Here is a 21582-nt window from a genome sequence, read left to right as displayed (position 1 = left end):
CAACAACAACAACAACAACAACAACAACAATAATAATAATAATAATAATAATAATAATAATAATAATAATAATAATACTTTTTTTAAAAGCCGGTAAAAGCAGGAACTTATGTTTTATCAATTGAGAGAATCTGTTTGAGTCGGAGCAGAATATCTAATGCAACGACTTCCGGTTACTGTTACGACGTGAGAGGACATTGAAATGGAAATTAAACTAATGATCTGAATTTAAGCTTTTTTTGTATTCCTAAGATAGCAGCTGGAGAAGCTGGATCAAGTAATGAATCGTTAATCTTGAAAAGGTAGTTGAAAAATCGTTATCAAATATTCGCAAGTGTGACAATGTAAATGTGCTGAAATAACCTTGTTGTACTAGGCTACCGTGATATAACGTGTCTTGTTTTTCTCTATTAATATTCACAGCTATTGTGAATATACAGGGTTTGAGCGTTAAAACAGAATGGCTGGATTTTGCAGGACACTTCAAAGATATTCACTCGGATTAAAGGTAAAATGTGGACATATTAAGTTAAAACCTGGTCAAACTAATCACACAAATGCAAATATAATTCATAACATGTTATATATATATAAACGTTCAGAGTTAGTGTCAGCTAAAATAGATAAGACGGCATAACTGACAGACTTTGTTAGATGGCTGATGGCGAGTGCTTGGTTGGTAGGTGCTTCTGCATCTAAAGCTGAGGGAACACAAAGCCACTTTGTCGCTTGGAACTTGGTTTCAGGTAACTGCATGGCACACCAGGGGAGACTTGGGAAAAGTTGCCTCAAATTAGGTGTCCCCGTTTCCAGGAACCAGGCTTCAAGCCACTGTTACTGAAAAAAGGACTACACGAATGTTTCACAAGTAACAATTTAAATACCTTGCAGACACACCACATTAGGGCAGCCCATGATGATCCTTGCACCTTACTAACTGTTTTTGATTGCTAAAGTAAAGTTATTTTTTTGTTTGTTTTTTGTGATCACATTTTTATTTGAGAAATGAGATCTACATAATTCATCAAAATGTAACTGAAGTAAAGTTACGTTTTAATGTTCATCATCTGTACATCAATAATAAAAAGCAGTAGTTAAAGCATGAACAACTTTTGAATTTATCAAGTGATTAAAATGCTTTGCTTTCCAAACCTCTGTTAATCTAATCCAGGTTGCTTTCTGGACTATAGTTTTAGTCACATGTGATACCAGTGTTTAGCACTGTCTTTAGGAGCAACAGATATCAATATAAATATTTTCAGTCTATTAAGGATAATCGCCTCAACCTGCAGACCCTGGTCAGCTTTTACAGTCCTGTAACATTGCTAGACCTACAGTGCCTATAGTAATTATTCACCCCCCTTGGACGTTTTCACAGTTTGTTGTGTTACAACCTGAAATCTTGATGCATTTAAATGGGATTTTTTTTCCTTTGATTTACACAACCTACTCAACACTTTCAATGTGAAAAAACAAATGAAAAAACATTTCAATTAAAAATAAAACCCTGAAAAGTCTTCATTAGATAAGTATTCACCCCCTTTGCTATGACACTCCTAAATAAGCTCAGGTGCAATCAATTGCCTTCAGAATTCACACAATAAGTTAAATGGAGTCTATCTGTGTGCAATAAAAGTGGTTCACATGATTTCAGATTAAATACACCTGTCTCTGTAAGGTCCCACAGTTGGGTAGTGCATTCGAAGCAAAGATACTACTATGAAGACCAAGGAGCTTTCAAAACAACTCTGGGATAAAGTTGTGGAAAGGCACAGATCAGGGGAGGGGTATAAAAAGATTTCAAAGGCATTGAATATCCCTTAGAGCACAGTCAAGTTAATCATTAAGAAGTGGAAGGTATACGACACCACCCAGAATCTGCTTAGAGCAGGCCGTCCTCCCAAACTGAGCAGCCGCGTAAGAAGGGCATTGGTCAGAGAAGCCAGCAAAAGGCCATTGACAACTCTGTAAGACCTACAGCATTCCATGAATCCGATTGAGAATCTGTGGCAAGACTTGAAGATTGCTGTCCACCAACAATCCCCAGCAGTGTGGAGTAGTGGGTAGGGCTCTGGACTCTTGTGGGTTCAATCCCAGGTGGGGGACGCTGCTGTTGTACCCTTGAGCAAGGTACTTTACCTAGATTGCTCCAGTAAAAACCCAACTGTATAAATGGGTAATTGTATGTAAAAATAATGTGATATCTTGTAACAATTGTAAGTTGCCCTGGATAAGGGCGTCTGCTAAGAAATAAATAATAATAATAATAACTTGACAGAGCTTGAACAATTTTGCCAAGAAGAATGGGCGAATATTGCACAATCCAGATGTGCAAACCTGGTAGACACTTACCCCAAAAGACTCACAGCTGTAATTGCTGCCAAAGGTGGTTCTACCAAGTATTGACTCGGGGGTGAATACTTATCTAACCAAGACATTTCAGTATTTTTATTAACTTTTTTCACAATAAAAATTCTCTTGCCTCTTCAAAGTGTTGAGTAGGTTGTGTAAATCAAAGGAAAAAAATCCCATTTAAATGCATCAAGATTTCAGGTTGTAACACAACAAACTGAAAAAGTCCTGGGGGGTTGAATACTTACTATAGGCACTGTATATACTGTATCTGCATATTCATGAATAAGGAGAAAATAGGACAAATAAACAACTGATCTGTCTATTTCTGCAACTGAACAATTATTTTGGTCAGATTTGTGTTTACATTTTTTTTTCCCATAAGAATTTGACAACAGTAGTGCCATTGCCATGGAGTGGACTGTTTCGTTGGAAGTTCACCAAAGCAAGGATTCCAGCCACGGTATGGGAATTTACATATTTAGACCCGATCATACTGTTAGAGTAATGAGCTTCAAATGTATGTTTTTATTTTGCTACGTGATTGTGACTTCTCTTGCTTCACAAATGATTTTATTATCCACTGCTGTGAATCCATCTAATCAGCGATGGGGATAGTGCTGGTGACTGTATGTCTGTATGTTACAATAGATTAACATACCACTTACCCACTTCCTTATGGACTAAGTGCATTTTTTTAGTCTTAGGTGAGATTTCAAATCTGTTTTATACCAAAATCACTTTATCACTGTGGATAATAAGCACCCTCTATTCTAAGAGCTCAGTTAAATTAGTAAAAAAACAGATATGGGGAAAGGGTTATAAAATAAGAACACCAGGAGGCAGAATGCTATTGATGAATTATGCAACATTATCCAAGTGATTCTATACTTATCTTTAATTAATAACTTGTTTCAATCTATTATGTCTTTATACAACTATCAATTATGTAGACTGATTGTGACTAATTTGTTGATTGTTAACATCTGCTACTTTATGTCTATAAAAACACTTAGTGGTTCTCTTTCTCAATAAATTATAAAAACCTTTAGGAGTATGTTTGAGTGTGCGGCTTCCCTTTTTTCTTTGTTGATAGATAGCAAACAAATAACTGACATTTTAGGCATTTACTCTGGAGATAATCTTTTTAGTATTTTTTTAAATATATTTCATTAAGTAGTGTGTTGCTCCATAATACACACAATAACATTCACCTGTTTTAGATATAGAACACTGTTACAAGTTATCCTGCTTTTCATTTATATATATATATATATATATATATATATATATATATATATATATATATGTATATATATATATATTAAATTAAATATGTAGTGTACAACAAAACCTGAATAGAATCATAATCTGAATAACAGAAACCTTTACTTACCTGTTGATTATTCAATATAAGAATCATCTTAAAAAATTGAAACTGAGACTTACTTTATAGACCTGATATTCCTGTATCTGATCCCCCCTGCCTAAGGTGTAATCACGAATCATGTTTATATTTTCAGAACTTGTAAATATTTTGTTAGCACAGATATTTGGTGAAATTGTAATGAATGTGCCATTTTTATTCTAGCTGTATGAAGAAAGATCTGAAGATCATGAAAGGTATGGTGGTGATCCAGAACATCCTCACAAGCTGCACCTCATCACCAGAATAAAAAGTGCAAGACGCCGTCCATACTGGGAAAAGAAGGTTGTGCATGATCTTGGATTGGACAAGGTACTGTATCAAAATATTCCTCCCTATTAATTAATTCGAAAAGTAGGAATTATTATTATTATTTATTTCTTAGCAGACGCCCTTATCCAGGGCGACTTACAATCTGAATATAATAGATGAGACAAAAACGTCTAGGGAGGTTTTTTTGACATTCTGTGTTAATGTGTCATGGAGCAGTGTAGAGTAGTCTGGTTTTAGTGCAAGGGAAACGGGTAGAGATAGTAGCCCAATTTGGCAAATGTTTCAGGGGCTATCTGGGATTTACTACCAGATGGGACTTTTTGCTTTAAACTAATTGTAAAATTAATAAATTATCTTCAGAATTGGTAAAGTTATTTAGTATATAAATGCTCACTCCAAAGTTTGGAATGTTCTGGTTAACTTCATCGTCTTGCTTTTTAGGCCCATCAACCTTGTGTACACAAAAACATCCCGGCTGTGAATGAAAAGTTAAAAGTTATAAAGCATCTGATAAGGTTGGTTTTCTATTATTGTTTATATATACAGTTGTAGTCAAAAGTCTACATACCAGAATGGAAATTTATCATTTCTAGAAATTTCTCGAAAACAAATAATTATAGGAAAAATCTTTTGCAGCAACAGTTTTGCTTTTGTGGATGATGAAAAAAAAAGTTACAAAAAAATAATGTCTACATTTCAGCATTTCTTCTTTTTTGCAAAACTCCCGAAATGTTAATTCAAAAGTATTCATACCCTGACAAAGAAAATTAAAATAACAGCTAGTTGAGGCACCTTTAGCAATAATAACCTCTTTTAAACAATCAGGTTATTTGTCAGTGAGCTTTTGGCATGATTCTTTAGTGATTTTTGACCATCCTTCAATGCAGAATTGTACCAGTTCATTCAAATTCCGAGGACTTCTCTTGTGCACAGCCGCCTTCAACTCATAACAAAGTTTCTCAATCGGATTTAGATCGGGACCATCAGCGCGACCAAATAGCTCGATGTTTATTTCATCACTACACAAAACCTTTGACCAGAACTCATATCCATCATTCAAATGCCGTTTTGCAAACTTTAAGCGATTGTCCTTGTGACGTTTTCCTAAGAGTGGCTTTTTCTTTGGCCTGCGACCATTGAGACCTTCACCATGCAATACTCGACCTATGGTTGAAATGGAAACCCCGTCCCACTTGCAGCAAATTCACTTTGAATATCTTTGGCAGTCAATGGGGCAGTTTACAAGCAAAAACTGAAAAGTGTGACAACAGATCTCTCGCGCTTTTTTGGTCATTGACATATTCTGCTTCCACTTTTACATGAGAGTTTATTTTAGAGAGAGAATTTAGTTGTCCAAATGCAAACGACCTCATTAATAATAAAATAATGGGATGGTTTATTTAAATATCACCAAACGCGCTGAAAAGAGATGCTGCGCGGTAAAAGATATCGTTCAAATAATGCACAGGGGTTTACATGAGGCTTTACGTGCTAGGCAGAGATGAAGAGAAGGTTACCCCCCATCTGTCTAGAATGCAAAAGGCTTGCAGTTAAAACGGTTCATGCTGCCAAGAAGAAAATAATAATAATAGTTATTACTATTATTGTTGAGAATTAGTTGTTCTAGAAATGGTAGCATGTGTACAAAAACCAACGGCACTCGCCAATTCCCATTACTGCTTTTCTTATGCTTCTTAGGCTAGTGATGTACTTTCACACACCCATATATATTAGTCTTAGCCAACTGCGTAACCGTTAATGTTCTAAACAAAAGGATTATGCGTTCAATAATCACAAATATGCGTTAATGTGGAACACATATATTAAAAACAACTCATGATGTGTTGGTTTCAAACACAGGTACTTTGTTGAAATATTAAAATTAATTATGCAGAAAATGTGGAAACGTACACAAACGCTGTTAATATAATAAATACATAATTTGTGTGTATTTGCTAATTAGTTATAAGGGTATATAATATCATAGGCCTACTTACAACATAGTTGCGACAAAAATGGATGGATGGAGAAGACGCAGACAAACACTGGCTAGATTAAGTCTTGTATGGGAAGAACTCCTTCAGTCCCATGCAATGGGTTTACAGGAAAGGAATCGTATTGTGCGCAGAAATTCGGCGTGCAACGCAACCACCTCTTGGTGCTGTTGATCAGCATGGTCCAGCCTTTCCAAAAGATGGCTGTATTGCCAATCCTGCCTGGCAGCGGTGCGTGCAATCAGACGGTACATCCTTCTGTACTCCAGGCGCATCAGACGATGCTCCTGGATCAGCAGCTACAGCGTTCAAACCAACTTTAATTTAAAGAACAGTTGTGAATTGCTTCACAGCTTTTGTTTTACATGTGAGTCCTAAGAATAATATGTGAAAAACAAAACATATCGCATATGCACACACACTTAGCCTGACATGCGTAAAATGGCTTGATATCCCCAACCATTTGTTTTTTCACAAATTATTCTTAGGCTTCACATGTAAAACAGAAGCTGTGAAACAATTCACAATTGGTCTTCTTCACATTAAAGTTGGTTTGGACGCTCTAGCTACTGTGGTTGGGGAGATAAAGCACTTTTACGCGTGGCTGAGGCTAAGTGTGCGTATGTGCGGTATGTTATTATTTTCCAGAAATTATTCTTAGGATTCACATGTAAAACAGAGGCTGTGAAACAATTCAGTTGGTCAACCTGGTGTTGCGTGCTGTCAGAAGGGGTGGAAGCTTGAAACATCCGCAGGAAAAAAGCTACATTATTCGTAGTATTATTATTATGATAATAATGCTGGTCATAACAATCTAGTAGTTTTCATGCATCGTTCATAATACGCTGAAATGAATAAATAATGGTATAAATCAACATCGCTATATGCAATTTATATATAATTTAGCCGCGACCCTCATCAGGAGAAGCGGATTGATAATAATGGATGGATTTGTATTAGTAAGACTGGGATAAGGAAAATCTTACGCTACAGAGGAGGACAGAAAGACCGTATCACAGAGAAGAGCGTTCTTTTACACAGGGGAAGAAGAGGAGGTATCGTGTTATTTCATGAAAGTCTATCGTTAAGTATTTTGCACGACTGTGGAGTTTGTTGCTATGGGACTAATGAGGCCAATTAGCGCGCACTTTACCGTGCTTTACCAAAGTGTAATGACACTTGAGTCACACGCTTTTTTTGCTGTGCACTTTTGGAACGAGCACAATCATGCGTCATTTGCGCGTGACACGTCATGAGTGCACTATCGTAGCGCGATTAAAACTTGCATGTAAACACCGCCAATCTTGGATTGTGATAAAGCTTCCTCACAATTCTTCTACTTGCTCTTGGTGAAATAACCTTCTTTCTTCCTGACTCAGGGATTGTTGGGACAGTACCATGAATCTTTCTATTTATAATAGAAACAATAGTTGAAATTGGACTACTCAAATGCTTGGAAATCTTCTTGTATCCTTCTCCAGCTTTATGACAATAAATCATTTTCTGCCTAAGGTCTTCAGATAGCTCTTTACTTTTTCCCATATTGACTTATTGTTGGTAATGACAGCAACCATCCTATGCCTAACCCTTTTATACTCTCTTAAGAGTGTTCACCTACAATCCAGCATTTTCTAGACTTTTCTAGAATTAGGTTCTGCATTGTCAATTGAAACTGTCATTCATACCCTTTCATGCTATGATAGTATTGTCTACAAGGTGGTAGAAGTTTCATTGTCATTGAAACTTCTACCACCTTGTAGACAATACTATCATAGCATGAAAGGGTATGAATACTTTTGAATTTTTGGAGTTTTGCAAAAAAAATACTGAAATAAATAATTGTAGAGATCTATTTCTTGACACTTTTTTTCCTAATTTGTTTTGGAGAAATTTCTACAAATTACATTTCCATTGGGGTATGTAAACTTTTCACTACAACTGTATAAAGCACAGAATACAAGCTTACTTAGTCAATATTTTATTTATTTTTTTTAATTTACAGAATACAACCTCTGAAGTTACCACAAGGACTTCCAACAGAGGAGGAGCTGTCAGAAACGTATTTGAAGAGTACTGGGGAACTGGTTGTAAGACGTCGCCTTCAACCATTGGAACAAAACACCATTGAGTCATAGTGCCTGTGAGATCATGTAGCTTTTGTCAAATAAAATCTGTAAATTAACTGTGCAGTTGTACTCATTTGGTTTTCTAATACATTTGGCCAGAACTGTAGGATCTCATTTCTAGTGGGTTACTGTGTATCTAGTTTTACAACTGGTACTGTAGTGAAGTACTCAAAAAAGCACAGCCAATATAGCTATATAAGGCATTGTCTGGAGTAACATGGTGCAGCTAGTTCTGACAAATGTCTTCTGAATAACGCCCTGTGAAAATCACAGAAATTCTTTAAAATTCATGGCAGTATCATGGGTGAAGTTAAGTATTTCGCGGAATGTGCACGGAAATCTGTTATAAATTAAGTGCAGATTTTTTTTTTTTTTTTTTTTAAACAGCAAATATACATATAAAAGCACTGTCATCAAAATTAACATCAAAGTTATTCAAGCAATTTACAATAGCTTGTGAAACGGTGTTGTAATTAACAGCCTGTAGGTAAAATGTATCTGCAAGACAGCTTTCAGTTCTAGTACGTCAGGTGCATGTTCACCATTTAGGACTTGCAAAACAAATAAAATGTGTAACCCATACTGATCTTGAGCATCAGTCGACTCGTCAGTGACCACTGACAAGCAACCAGACTGTTTTACCAATTCCATAATCTCCTGCTTGTGATACTCAGCAACTTTAGATAAGTATTCACGTCTCAGCTGGGGTGGTGAAGGAAACGCTCTACTGTTTGCTACATGGTCTGAAGAATTTCCGTAACTTTTGGTTGTCCAATTTTTCAAAAGGGATATTTGCGCAAACAAATGCCTCTTGTCAGGTGAAATTTGAATAAGTGGACTTTTGGAATATGGAAGTCACCGTTTTTTGTTTCTTTGCAAGTAAAGCAGTCGTAGTACTGCTCTGGATTTCCGCCTTTCTCTTTCGGCGAATACTTGATCTAAATCAAATGCCTGTCAACGGACGAGTTTCGGTAGTGATCTATTATTATTTGTTTACTTGCTCTTATTGTATTACTTGTATTGTAACGCTTGAAATGTTTTTGCTTACGATTGTAAGTCGCCCTGGATAAGGGCATCTGCTAAGAAATAAATAATAATAATAATAATAATAATAATAATAATTTAGCAGACGCCTTTATCCAAGGCGACTTACAGAGACTAGGGTGTGTGAACTATGCATCAGCTGCAACCACTTACAATTACAACTCACCCGAAAGACGGAGCACAAGGAGGTTAAGTGACTTGCTCAGGGTCACACTATGAGTCAACGTTGCAGGACATACAGAAGAGCTTACCTCCATCACTGTGTAAACTCCTACTGGATACTGCTTTACGTGATCTGCTGCAGACACATATTTAGCCTTTTTAGAGACATCCATTTTCTTGTTTACAGTGTGAAGTATTTTAATTTCCTGCTTAGACTACATAGTGACATGACAATCACTGAACAGCACTGTGTGCATGGCGAATATTACACGCAGGCACACAGCAGAGCTGTACAGTTTTGTTAATGTGATTTTTTTTTTTATGTATGAAATACAAATAATTATGACATTTTTATTTCTTAAGAATATTGTAAAAATTGCAGTATTAGGCTAATTTCACGATTTCCGCGCAGCCTGTGAAATCGCGATTTTCACAGAGCCTTACTTATGAAACAGGGGAGCCTAATTTATAAGGTTTTCCCTTGAAGACATTTCTTAAGTCTGTTGACTGCAGTGCTAAACTGCTTGTTCTTTGATAACACTTTCCAGTGCTTTAAGTTAACTCAGAAGGTAGTAGGTTAAAAAAGACAGTGTTTCAAATACTTGTGACGACAGAATGGAAAAAAGACAGTTGGTGAAATTCCAATACTTTTAAAAAATTTATTATGTTAAAGCACATATCAATATAAAGTCCAAATGTACCAGGGCAACAACTGGCCACTATGCTTGTGGCATCCTTAGCACTTGCTGCTCATACCTTGGTAGGGAGCAATGAGTTATCAAAACACCACCCAAACAGTTCCGCAATCAAGTTTGCACAGCATTAGTTCAACAAAAATCCTAGCTAGTTTTCTGCGACCATTGTTATTTTTAACGCTGACCAGGCCAGCTTAAGACCTCTAAATTAATGATCAAATGACCTTTAACATATATTTGAGTCATTTCTTAAAAATTAACTTGGTGGATGTAAAGATAGGCCTTTGCATTGCCATTAAACACCACCAAGAGGAAAGAATACACACATTATATACCCCCATACTGCCTGTGTGTTTACCCCTAGGAGGTCAGGCCAAATGAGGGACAGAATGAAAAAAACAATTCCTCGACTACATACTAGATGTGCAACTGTATAATTTATTGTAAACAATACAACTATTTTACAATGAGTACTCTGTTGGTACAAACAAAAATTAACAGTTGAAAGGTAAAACAAAGGCCTAAAGAAACATGAATATCAACTGAAACCAGAAAGTCATGTTTGCAATATAATAAGAGCAGAAATAAATGACAGAAGATTCAGTCCTTTAGTCATCGTCGTCCGAATCAGAATCATACCCTCTTCCTCGGATTGTCTTCTTTTCCACCTTGGTGAACTTGGACCCTTGCCTCTGGCCTGCAGTGGGTGGCTCCATCAAATTACCACTAAAAACAAACATACAAATTAGGAGGGCTCAGGTAAAAAAAAAAAAAAAAACACAAGCAGATATGTTTTGCTTTTAAAGTTAAAAACTACTGAAAAAAAATACTGCAGTACTATTGTATTATAGTCAAACATTGCTTGAATATAAATTGTTCCAAGTAATAGCAGTCAGGAGAATGTGTAGAAGTCAAATGAGGTGTAAAGCACACTGGTGCAACAAAGTAAAGAATTTAAAACATGCATTTAACTTGAACATTAATATTCTCCATTTGTATTGGTAAAATGTGTTATTGCATACTGAAGCATATTTAAATCTTTAGGTTTTAAAACCTGCCTTAATCTGGAGCTACATAAATTCTAAATAATTTGTCTAAAATCCAACATTAAGCTACATACTTAATTGTATAGACGCTATAAGCACACGCTAGTTGTTGTGCTGTTATTACTCCTGATTTAACCTGACAATTACGTATTTTTTTTTTACGCAATTCAAGTTATTCACCTACTGTTCCTATTGCGTCTTTATGGCAATCATCCCATTGAATAATTGTTAGACTTTAATCCGAGGACTGTGCCACAGGCAAATCATACATTATAAATCTAGTCTTTATAAATTGCCATGCATACTGTGATACATCTATTTTTAAAGGCATGTACAATTGATTTGGCTTACACTGAACATCATCTGTGCAAGAGCACAACTGTATTATGAGTAAATAAATATTTAAAATAGATGCTTTTTATATATTAGTTTAGAAGTTTCTTTTCAATAACTGAAGATCAAAATAGTTACCTGTAATTAATAATTTCTGAACATCCCAAACGCCACTCCAAAACTTCTGTTGTAAATTCATCTGTGTTTCCAAGGTCGTTGAAACCTACAACATAATCTTTGGTCTTCCCATCTTTCACTAGTGCCAGGGTAGGAATAACTTTGATGTGTAGCCTCTCGGTCAGGAAAGGGGCCTTTTCAACATTTAGCTTAATGAACTTTGTCTCCAGGTGTTTCTTTGCCAAAATAGCCAGATGCTTGTCTAAAATTTTGCATCTGTAACAAAAGAAATGAAATCATTGATTTAGAATTCAAATTTTAAAAACATACATAAGATAAACAAAAGTATTATATCAAGTCCAATATATCTGATATTTCCAGTAAGGCTTGTAGTAGCTACCTGCATAAATTATCTAAAATGTACTTCAGTACTGCATTGGGTAATACTATTCACTAAAGCAAAGGTTTTGAACAAAGAAAGGGCTACTCAAAAGCAGCAGCTCAAATGAGTTGGAAAGAAAATTCCACACACACATTATATATATATATATATATATATATATATATATATATATATATATATATATATATATATATATATATATATATATATATATACAGACGTAAGTAATTGGCATCCACCATTGTTTATTCCATATTTAATAGAAATCAGACTTTGCTTTTGATTTTTTATTCAACATAATATTGTAAATAATAAAACAAATGAAAATGGCATGGACAAAAATGATGGGACCGCTAACCTAATATTTTGTTGCACAACCTTTAGAGGCAATCACTGCAATCAAACGTTTTCTGTAGCTCTCAATGAGACTTCTGCACCTGTTAACAGGTAGTTTGGCCCACTCTTCCTGAGCAAACTGCTCCAGCTGTCTCAGATTTGATGGGTGCCTTCTCCAGACTGCAAGTTTCAGCTCTTTCCATAGATGTTCGATAGGATTCAGATCAGGACTCATAGAAGGCCACTTCAGAATAGTCCAATGTTTTGTTCTTATCCATTCTTGGGTGCTTTTAGCTGTGTGTTTTGGGTCATTATCCTGTTGGAGGACCCATGACCTGCGACTGAGACAGAGCTTTCTGACACTGGGCAGTACGTTTTGCTCCAGAATGCCTTGATAGTCTTGAGATTTCATTGTGCCCTGCAGATTCAAGGCACCCTGTGCCAGGCGCAGCAAAGCAGCCCCAAAACATAACCGAGCCTCCTCCATGTTTCACTGTAGGTATGGTGTTCTTTTCTTTGAAAGCTTCATTTTTTCGTCTGTGAACATAGAGCTGATGTGACTTGCCAAAAAGCTCCAGTTTTGACTCATCTGTCCAAAGGACATTCTCCCAGAAGGATTGTGGCTTGTCAATATGCATTTTAGCAAATTCCAGTCTGGCTTTTTTATGTTTTTCTGTCAAAAGTGGAGTCCTCCTGGGTCTTCTTCCATGGAGCCCACTTTCGCTCAAAAAGCGACGGATGGTGCGATCAGAAAATGACGTACCTTCACCTTGGAGTTCAGCTTGTATCTCTTTGGCAGTTATCCTTGGTTCTTTTTCTACCATTCGCACTATCCTGTTCAATCTGGGGTCGATTTTCCTCTTGCGGACGCGCCCAGGGAGGTTGGCTACAGTTCCATGGACCTTAAACTTCTTAATAATATTTGCAACTGTTGTCACAGGAACATCAAGCTGCTTGGAGATGGTCTTGTAGCCTTTACCTTTACCATGCTTGTCTATTATTTTCTTTCTGATCTCCTCAGACAACTCTCTCCTTTGCTTTCTCTGGTCCATGTTCAGTGTGGTGCACACAATGATACCAAACAGCACAGTGACTACTTTTCTCCATTTAAATCGGCTGAATGACTGATTACAAGATTGGAGACATGTGTGATACTAATTAAATAAACTAATTAGTTTGAAATATCACTATAATCCAATTATTTATTGTCTTTTCTAAGGGGTACCAACAAATGTGTCCAGGCCATTTTAGAATATCTTTGTAGAATAAGCAATAATTCATCTCTTTTCACAGCTTCTTTGCTTTATTCTATGACATATCAAAGGCATGCAAGTATACATGATAAAATAGCTTTTAATTTCATCACTTTTCAGGAGGAATGAAGCATTATTTCAATGAGCTGTAAGGGTACCAACAAATTTGAGCACGTCTGTATATATTCAGATTTTGGAGGGTTCAAGTTACTTTTTTCCATAAGCTTACAATAACAGTTAAATAAGTTAAATACTTATTCTGAATAATGTCATGTATTTACCTGAAGGTTGAGTCTTTATAAAAGTGGCAAACTACATTCTTGCTTTCCTTTGCTTCTTGGAAGAAATCTTTCTCACTTGGTATCTCTCTGTATTCTCCATGCCCTTTGGAAAGCCAATCCTGAAAATAGAAAATGAATACTTTTACAATTACCCATTTTTAATTGTGTACCAATAATATACATTTTACATTACACCAGAGGAGGACAAAGGCCAATTTAGTACTGCCAGTCGTCCCACAGCCAAGAGTGGGGCAGTTTACAAGCAAAAACTGAAAAGCGTGACAACAGATCTCTCACGCTTTTTTGGTCATGACAGTTCTGCATCCACGTTTACATGAGAGTTTATTTTAGAGAGAGAATTTAGTCGTCCAAATGCAAACGACCTCATTAATAATAAAATAATGGGAGGGTTTATTTAAATATCACCAAACGCGCTGAAAAGAGATGCTGCGCGGTAAAAGATATCGTTCAAATAATGCACAGGGGTTTAAGTCTTGTATGGGAAGAACTCCTTCAGTCCCATGCAATGTGTTTGCAGGAAAGGAATCGTGCATTTATTGCTTTCTTATCTAGAGCTTTCTTTCCAGCAGAAACCTTCATCCACTTTGTTCCTATGTACAGACCTCTATTTGTGTATGGGCAGGAAAGACGAATGCGGGCGCATCATCGTCCCTCTGTTTGGTGGGAGGAGGTTGTGCTTCACGAGTCTTTCTCTGACGAACAATGGATTGAAACATTTCGGGTCATACAAGCTACGTTTGACCAACTAGTGGAACTTGTACGGGTGGACATGGAGCCGTCACCAACACATATCCGTACACCTGTGCGCTGCAGAAGCGGGTATTGCTCTGTACAAACTTCTCGGACCGCTGATTCGGCAGGACTGCGCACAGCAGAATGGGTGCCCACCTCAGCGAGAGCTGGGATAGGCACCTGCAGTTCTCTTGTTATTGTGTGCAGAAATCCGGCGTGCAACACAACCACCTCTTGGTGCTGTTGATCAGCGAGGTCCAGCCTTTCCAAAAGGTGGCTGTATTGCCAATCCTGCCTGGCAGCGGTGCGTGCAATCAGACGGTACATCCTTCTGTACTCCAGGCGCATCAGACGATGCTCCTGGATCAGCAGCTACAGCGTTCAAACCAACTTTAATTTAAAGAAGACCAGTTGTGAATTGCTTCACAGCTTTTGTTTTACATGTGAATCCTAAGAATAAAAAGTGAAAAACATAAAAAAATCGCATGTGCGCACACATTTAGCCTGACATGCGTAAAATGGCTTGATATCCCCAACCATTTGTTTTTTCACAAATTATTATTAGGATTCCCATGTAAAACAGGAGCTGTGAAACAATTCATAACTGGTCTTGTTTAAATTAAAGTTGTTTTGAAAATGCTCGCTGCTGCGGTTGGGGATATCAAGCACTTTTAATTGACGCTGGGACGGTGGTGTGTATATGCGATATGTTATTGTATTCACAAATTATTCTTAGGCTTCACATGTAAAACAGAAGCTGTGAAACAATTCACATTTGGCATCCTTTAAATTAAAGTTGGTTTGAGCGCTGTAGCTGCTGTGGTTGAGGAGATAAAGCCATTTTACGTGTGTCAGGTAGGCTGTGTGCGTATATGCGGTATGTTATTGTTTTTCACAATTTATTTGTTTGATTTACATGTAAAGGAGAGCTTGTGAAACAATTCACAATTGGTCTTCTTCACATTAAAGTTGGTTTGGACGCTCTAGCTACTGTGGTTGGGGAGATAAAGCCCTTTTACGCGTGGCTGAGGCGAAGTGTGCGTATGTGCGGTATGTTATTATTTTCCAGAAATTATTCTTAGGATTCACATGTAAAACAGAGACTGTGAAACAATTCACAATTGGTCAACCTGGTGTTGCGTGCTGTCAGAAGGGGTGGAAGCTTGAAACATCCTGCGGGGAAAAAAGCTACATTATTCGTAGTATTATTATTATGATAATAATGCTGGTCATAACAATCTAGTAGTTTTCATGCATCGTTCATAATACGCTGAAATGAATAAATAATGGTATAAATCAACATCTCTATATGCAATTTATATATAATTTAGCCGCGACCCTCATCAGGAGAAGCGGATTGATAATAATGGATGGATTTGTATTAGTAAGACTGGGATAAGGAAAATCTTACGCTACAGAGGAGGATAGAAAGACCGTATCCCATAGAAGAGTGTTCTTTTACATAGGGGAAGAGGAGGAGGTATCGTGTTATTTCATGAAAGTCTATCGTTAAGTATTTTGCACGACTGTGGAGTTTGTTGCTATGGGACTAATGAGGCCAATTAGCGCGCACTTTACCGTGCTTTACCAAAGTGTAATGACACTTGAGTCACACACTTTTTTTGCTGTGCACTTTTGGAACGAGCACAATCATTTGTCATTTGCGCGTGACACGTCATGAATGCACTATAGTAGCGCGATTAAAACTTGCATGTAAACACCGCCATTGACAACTCAATGCATCCAAGACTTGATTTACCCTGTACTCTCATTAGTACAGTCTGCGCCGCTTTATTGGGACGCCTCGGTAGATCTACAAATATCCTGAATAAGCAGCTGTCCCAATTAAGAGAGGCATTCGAGAGGACCTTAAGTCATAATTATTCATAATTTAAAACATGAACGATAGAGAAGTATTTTTTCTGGGTTTTTTTATTTCTAAATGAAATGAAAAATAATGAAATCACACCACATTATGAATAAATCTTAAATGCATCATTTGGTTTCAATTTTTAATTTTTTCATTCCCAAACAAAATGAATCGCTGTCCTTCAAGAGCTTAACCTTCTGAGCCAGAGGAAAATCGACTGGTTTTCACGTCTCAACCATGACGACAACAACAACAACAACAACAACTCACAAATGACAGGTGAGGCTAAAACCACTGGTTTATGCAAGTCACTGTGTAATCACTGCACTGCACAAACCTGTCTTACTCTGAAAAGCAATCTCCGTTCATTTGACAATCCGAGTTAAACGAAGTGACATCCCAGTTAAACTACATAAATAGCATTGGGAAGAACCATCTCCCAGAGTTCTGTCCCATTTAAGCAGAAATCCCAATTTTCAGTGTCCTGATTAAGTGTCGCTGTGACTGTAAATGGTAGTGCTTTTCCTGGCTGAGTCACTGGGGGCCTACGAATATTCTGAATTTCATTGAAACACCTCGAAGATTTATTCATTATGAAACATGCAGTGATATTTTACCAACTTTACCTTTCCAGATGTACAGGAGTTGTGTTGAAATGATAAAACAAGAGTAACACATGATAATTATTTTTGTATATAAATACAAACTTATATCCATTATTTGCCTTCTTATCAAAAGAAATAACAGTCCAGTTACAGTAAATTACACATGAGATAGGAAATCTGGGACACAAGGGTCGTTCCACGACAAATCAGAAAAAAAATATTGAATTGAACACCCTACCATCTCCGATTTACACCAAACTCAGTGCTTAAGGTTGTTCATAGCACAAAAAAAACTATTTTAGTTTTCAGCTTGATTGGGTCAAAGGTTAGAGGGGGGAATCCAAAAATGACATTCAAAAATAAATAAGGTTACCAGTTAAAGTTTTTGACCTTTTGGGGAAAAAAAACTCCAATAATAGAAATCTGAAAAAACATGTATGGAAAGGTCGAACTGTCTGCTTCACATATGCAAACAGGAAGTATTTGTCATTTTGGATTCTTCGTGCAATTTCCAATAAAAAAAAGACATGTATCTAGCTCAAGTAGTTCTTGAATTAAAGACCGGTTGAAGGTTGGGGGGTACAAAATCAAACATATTTGGACCCCTCTGTAACTTTGACCGGATCAGGCTGAAAACGCATTTTTTTATTTATTTTTTGCCACGAACATTCCCGATGATTTTATACGGAACGACCCATACATGACAGTGGTGTACCTGCTTCTGTTGCTGTGCTTTCTTTAGTGCCTCAAGTCTCCTCTCCTTAAGTCTATCCAGTTCATCCTCATCCATAGTATCCAATTTTGTCATTTCTGCATCAAGCTGCTCCTCCAAAGCTTTGGCCGTCTGAATCATTTGATTCTCCAGGACCTTTGTAATGATGTCTACCGACTGACTGCCTGCCATACTTACAGAATAGAGATGCACGATCTTAAAGAAAACTAGGAGCAATACAAAAAAAAAAAAGATTAGCTGGGCAACAGCAAATATAAAGCAGAAATGGCCTTGTCAGAATTTATTAACAAAAACATCACAATACAGGCTGGCCTATCTTAATTCTAGCATTAACTTCCCAACACCACTCCTGGCTTCAGCTGACTGTAACCACAGCAACCAAGCATGAGACGGATCATACTGTGGTGGTACTAGTTACTAATGCCAAGTATTCAAAGGTTTCCACATGCCTACCAATGAAAACAGCCTAGATGCGCACATCAAATGTGTCAAGTTAAATGATTAAATACTATTAAATGGTATCTTAGCACCCCCCCTCCACTCCCCACCAATAATGCCCCCGCGTACACCGCGCCCTGCACAGCATCGACCATCCTAGCTGCTTGAGACCATTAATTAAGTAGCAAAATGCAAATCGAGAATTTTGAAAACACACTTTACAATACAATGTTTAATCTTCCACAAATAAATGGTCTGTCCTCACTAAAAGAAACAGTGTTATCTCTGTCTAAAAAGTAAATACAATTATGTTACTTTGGCCTTCAACACCCACCTCGCTCCTTTTGTACTGTCCGTTTGAACTGTAAGCAAAACGCATTGAGGTGAAAATTACGTTCTTGATTTCTCTAATATCGCGAGAGTTGTTTTTCTGACGTCACTTTAAGCAGTGGCTGCTTGTAATTTAAAGCTACAGTGTCCCAGTGTACATGCGCAATCCAATACTGCTTGTTTATTATTATTATTATTATTATTATTATTATTATTATTATAATTATAATAATAATAAAAGTTATTAAAGAAAATAGTATATATATATATATATCTTATTATTTGTTTATTTTAGCAGACGCCTTTATCCAAGACGACTTACAGAGTAGGATGCATCAGCTGCAGAGTCACTTACAACTACGTCTCATCCGAAAGACGGAGCACAATGAGGTTAAGTCACTTGCTCAGGATAACACAATGAGTCAGTGGCTGAAGTGGGATTTGAATCGGGGACCTCCTGGTTGCAAGCCCTTTTCTTTAACCACTGGACCACACAGCCTCCTTCCCTAGCAAAGTTCTGATCAACGACTTGCAAAGCGCAGAGTTCACACACCATTTTCCAAAACGAGAGCATCACCACTGATAGACCTGAGCTGAAGGATCACTACAGACCATGATATATTTGTGACCTACATGACTCAACTGAGGGAGAGATTTGAGGCACGATCTCTCTCTCTCAGGATTGTGGGATTGTGGGAGGGGCTTGTGAGCTGAGAGCGGTGTGTTTGAATAGTGCAGGTCTGTTCTTACAGTCTTGGTTTTACTATTTTTACACGCTTAGTTTAAAAGGAATTTTATAAGTTTCTTTTAAATATATATATTTATAGCATTTACATTTTGATTTATTTATTTATTTATCTATCTGTCTGTCTGTTGGCCTTGCCGTTTGGGAGGCTAAGTTAGTTTGTGTAGCCCGAGATGGGCTCACACTCCGGCGGTATACAGTCAATTGGTTTTAACAATATAAAATCTGCTTCACGTATGAATAAGGCCATTGTGTTTTTAAGTCAAGAAACACTGGTAAATAAGATTGTAGAGGAAGGATTTTCTGTCAATGGTGCTTTTATTTTTGCTTTACCTCTTTCAACTCCTCTAAGGAAAGTGGTTTTATCAAATGTCCCCCCTTTTATTCCAAATGTAGTGATTGAAAGAGAATTGGCAAGATATGGTAAAATCATATCTCCTATTAGAATGATTCCGCTCGGCTGTAAGAACCCCGAGGTGAAACATGTGATGTTTTTTTGTAGACAAGTGTTTGTATTGCCGCATAACCCGGGGCAGGATCTGAATGTAGCCTGGAGGTTTATTATAGAGAGGAAAGAATGTGTTATTTTTGCAACCTCGGACACAATTAAATGTTTTCATTGTGGCGAAGAAGGGCATATGAAGCAAGCCTGCCCTAAGCTCAGATCAGCGGCTGCTGCGGAGGGCAGTCTACAGTCGCGGATCCTCCTACAGAGTCAACCGTACAGGAACCCCCTGCCGATCCGGAGGGGAGCTTTACTGCTGTGATTAAAAAAAAAAGAAAATGCAGAAAAGATCTGAAGCAGTGGTCGTGGGGAGTCTATCTGGGGCCCTGTGGCGGCTCACAAAGGTAGCGGCGAGCCTCAACTCGCTGCTCCTGGGGAGCCGAGCCACGGCTCGCTGGTTGGTGGTGATGCGGGGTCTCAACCCAGCGCTGCCGCTGTCAGAGATTCGGGGCCGGGGGAGATCGGCGACGACGGCGGTGATCAGGCCGTGGCTGCAGAGCTTCCACGTACAGGGAAGGAGGCTAGCGGCAGCGCTGGACTAGCATCCAGTGACGCCATAGCCCTGCCCTCAGCAGAGTCCTCACGGCCGGAGGAAGATGAGTCGGGAGCCAGAGAGGAGGATTCGGCCGAGGAATGGGAGGCGTTCGCGGGAGAAGACGAGGATGAGGAGGGAGAGCTCTCTGACACCTCGATGCTCTCCGACATCCAGGTCAGTCAGCCCCAAAAAAAGAAACTGTATTCGCTTGAACAGTTTATTAATTTTATGGATTGCACAAAGGGTAAAAGGGGAGTTGAAATTCCACTTTTCTTTCCTGACTTGAAATTGTTTTTAGTCTCTGCTAATGTACTGTTAAGAAAAGCGAGTTTAGAGGAATTTGACAGGAAAAAGAGGTTTCGTTTGAAAAAGTTTGTAAGCACTGCTAGAAAAATGGTTGAGCAATCAAAAGGTTTTTAATGGATCGATTCAATTTTAAAGCTTTTATCGTTGTTTTTTGTATTTATTTATTGCCATTTTATTTTTCTTCCCTTATGGGTAAGTTTTTATTAAGTTCTTTAAATATAAATGGTTGCCGTGATGATTTTAAGAGAGCCCAATTATTTAATTTTATTGAGTTTAAAAAAGCCAATTTTATTCTATTGCAGGAGACCCACTCTGACAGCAGCAATGAAGCGCACTGGCTGTCAGAGTGGAAGGGGAAGGCGATTTTAAGTCACGGCTCTAATGTTAGTGCGGGGCTGGCAGTTTTATTCTCTCTGGGGCTGGGAGTAGACGTGGTGTCTGTAGAGGAAGTTGTACAAGGGAGGCTTTTAAAAATTGAATTAAAATTAAATGGTGTTTTTATTGATCTTTTTAATATCTATGCTCCTAATTTGTATAAGGACAGGATTTTATTTTTTAAAAAACTCAACCAGGTTTTAGAGAAGTGTGATCCAGAGCATTTTATTTTGGTGGGAGGGGATTTTAACTGTACGCTGGATTTTAATTATGACAGAAATCATGATGAACCCAATCCCCAATCTGCGAGAGAGCTGGCTGGCGTGCTGACAAAATTTGATTTAGTTGACGTCTGGAGAAATTTACATAATCGATCTAAACAATATACTTGGATTAAATTAAATAATGGTCAGCTGTCTGGAGCACGGTTAGATAGATTTTAGACCCAAAAGCACCACCTTAATAATAGAATTATTGGCAGCAGTATTCATCCCACGTCTCTATCTGATCATCACCTCATCACAGCTGTTTTGTGTTTACCCACTG

General features: G+C 37.6%; 2 protein-coding genes across 3 annotated transcripts; one reads left to right on the top strand and one right to left on the bottom strand.

Annotated features, from left to right (window-relative positions):
- The first annotated feature begins 135 nt into the window (after positions 1-135).
- LOC117407503 (large ribosomal subunit protein uL30m-like) lies at positions 136-8227 on the top strand. Its single transcript, XM_034012609.3, has 6 exons — positions 136-302; positions 424-508; positions 2738-2815; positions 3944-4090; positions 4493-4566; positions 8048-8227. Exons 2-6 carry the CDS (start codon positions 461-463, stop codon positions 8178-8180), a joined length of 480 nt encoding a protein of 159 aa, XP_033868500.1. The 5' UTR covers positions 136-302; positions 424-460; the 3' UTR covers positions 8181-8227.
- Positions 8228-10016: 1789 nt separating this feature from the next.
- On the bottom strand, positions 10017-18731 carry LOC117406889 (thioredoxin domain-containing protein 9-like). Of its 2 annotated transcripts, none has more exons than XM_059028805.1 (5): positions 18575-18731; positions 17785-18008; positions 13842-13960; positions 11590-11844; positions 10017-10798 (listed from the first exon to the last, which is right to left on the bottom strand). In XM_059028805.1, exons 2-5 carry the CDS (start codon positions 17971-17973, stop codon positions 10681-10683), a joined length of 681 nt encoding a protein of 226 aa, XP_058884788.1. In that variant the 5' UTR covers positions 17974-18008; positions 18575-18731; the 3' UTR covers positions 10017-10680. The 2 variants fall into 2 exon arrangements, with proteins under 2 accessions (XP_058884788.1, XP_058884789.1); XM_059028806.1 differs by lacking the exon at positions 18575-18731 and adding an exon at positions 18458-18480.
- Positions 18732-21582: the final 2851 nt, after the last annotated feature.

This window comes from Acipenser ruthenus, chromosome 8, assembly GCF_902713425.1.
Source record: "Acipenser ruthenus chromosome 8, fAciRut3.2 maternal haplotype, whole genome shotgun sequence".
Lineage (NCBI taxonomy): Eukaryota > Metazoa > Chordata > Actinopteri > Acipenseriformes > Acipenseridae > Acipenser > Acipenser ruthenus.
This window is presented reverse-complemented; position numbering and strand designations above follow the sequence as displayed.

Coding starts and splice junctions, on each gene's coding strand:
- LOC117407503 (XM_034012609.3), top strand. CDS start 461: ATGGCTGGATTTTGCAGGACACTTCAAAGATATTCACTCGGATTAAAG. Junction 509..2,737: donor GATATTCACTCGGATTAAAG/GTAAAATGTGGA, acceptor TTTTCCCATAAG/AATTTGACAACAGTAGTGCC. Junction 4,091..4,492: donor ATGATCTTGGATTGGACAAG/GTACTGTATCAA, acceptor CTTGCTTTTTAG/GCCCATCAACCTTGTGTACA.
- LOC117406889 (XM_059028805.1), bottom strand. CDS start 17,973: ATGGCAGGCAGTCAGTCGGTAGACATCATTACAAAGGTCCTGGAGAAT. Junction 13,961..17,784: donor AAGCACAGCAACAGAAGCAG/GTACACCACTGT, acceptor TTCTATTTTCAG/GATTGGCTTTCCAAAGGGCA. Junction 10,799..11,589: donor TCAGAAATTATTAATTACAG/GTAACTATTTTG, acceptor GTTTGTTTTTAG/TGGTAATTTGATGGAGCCAC.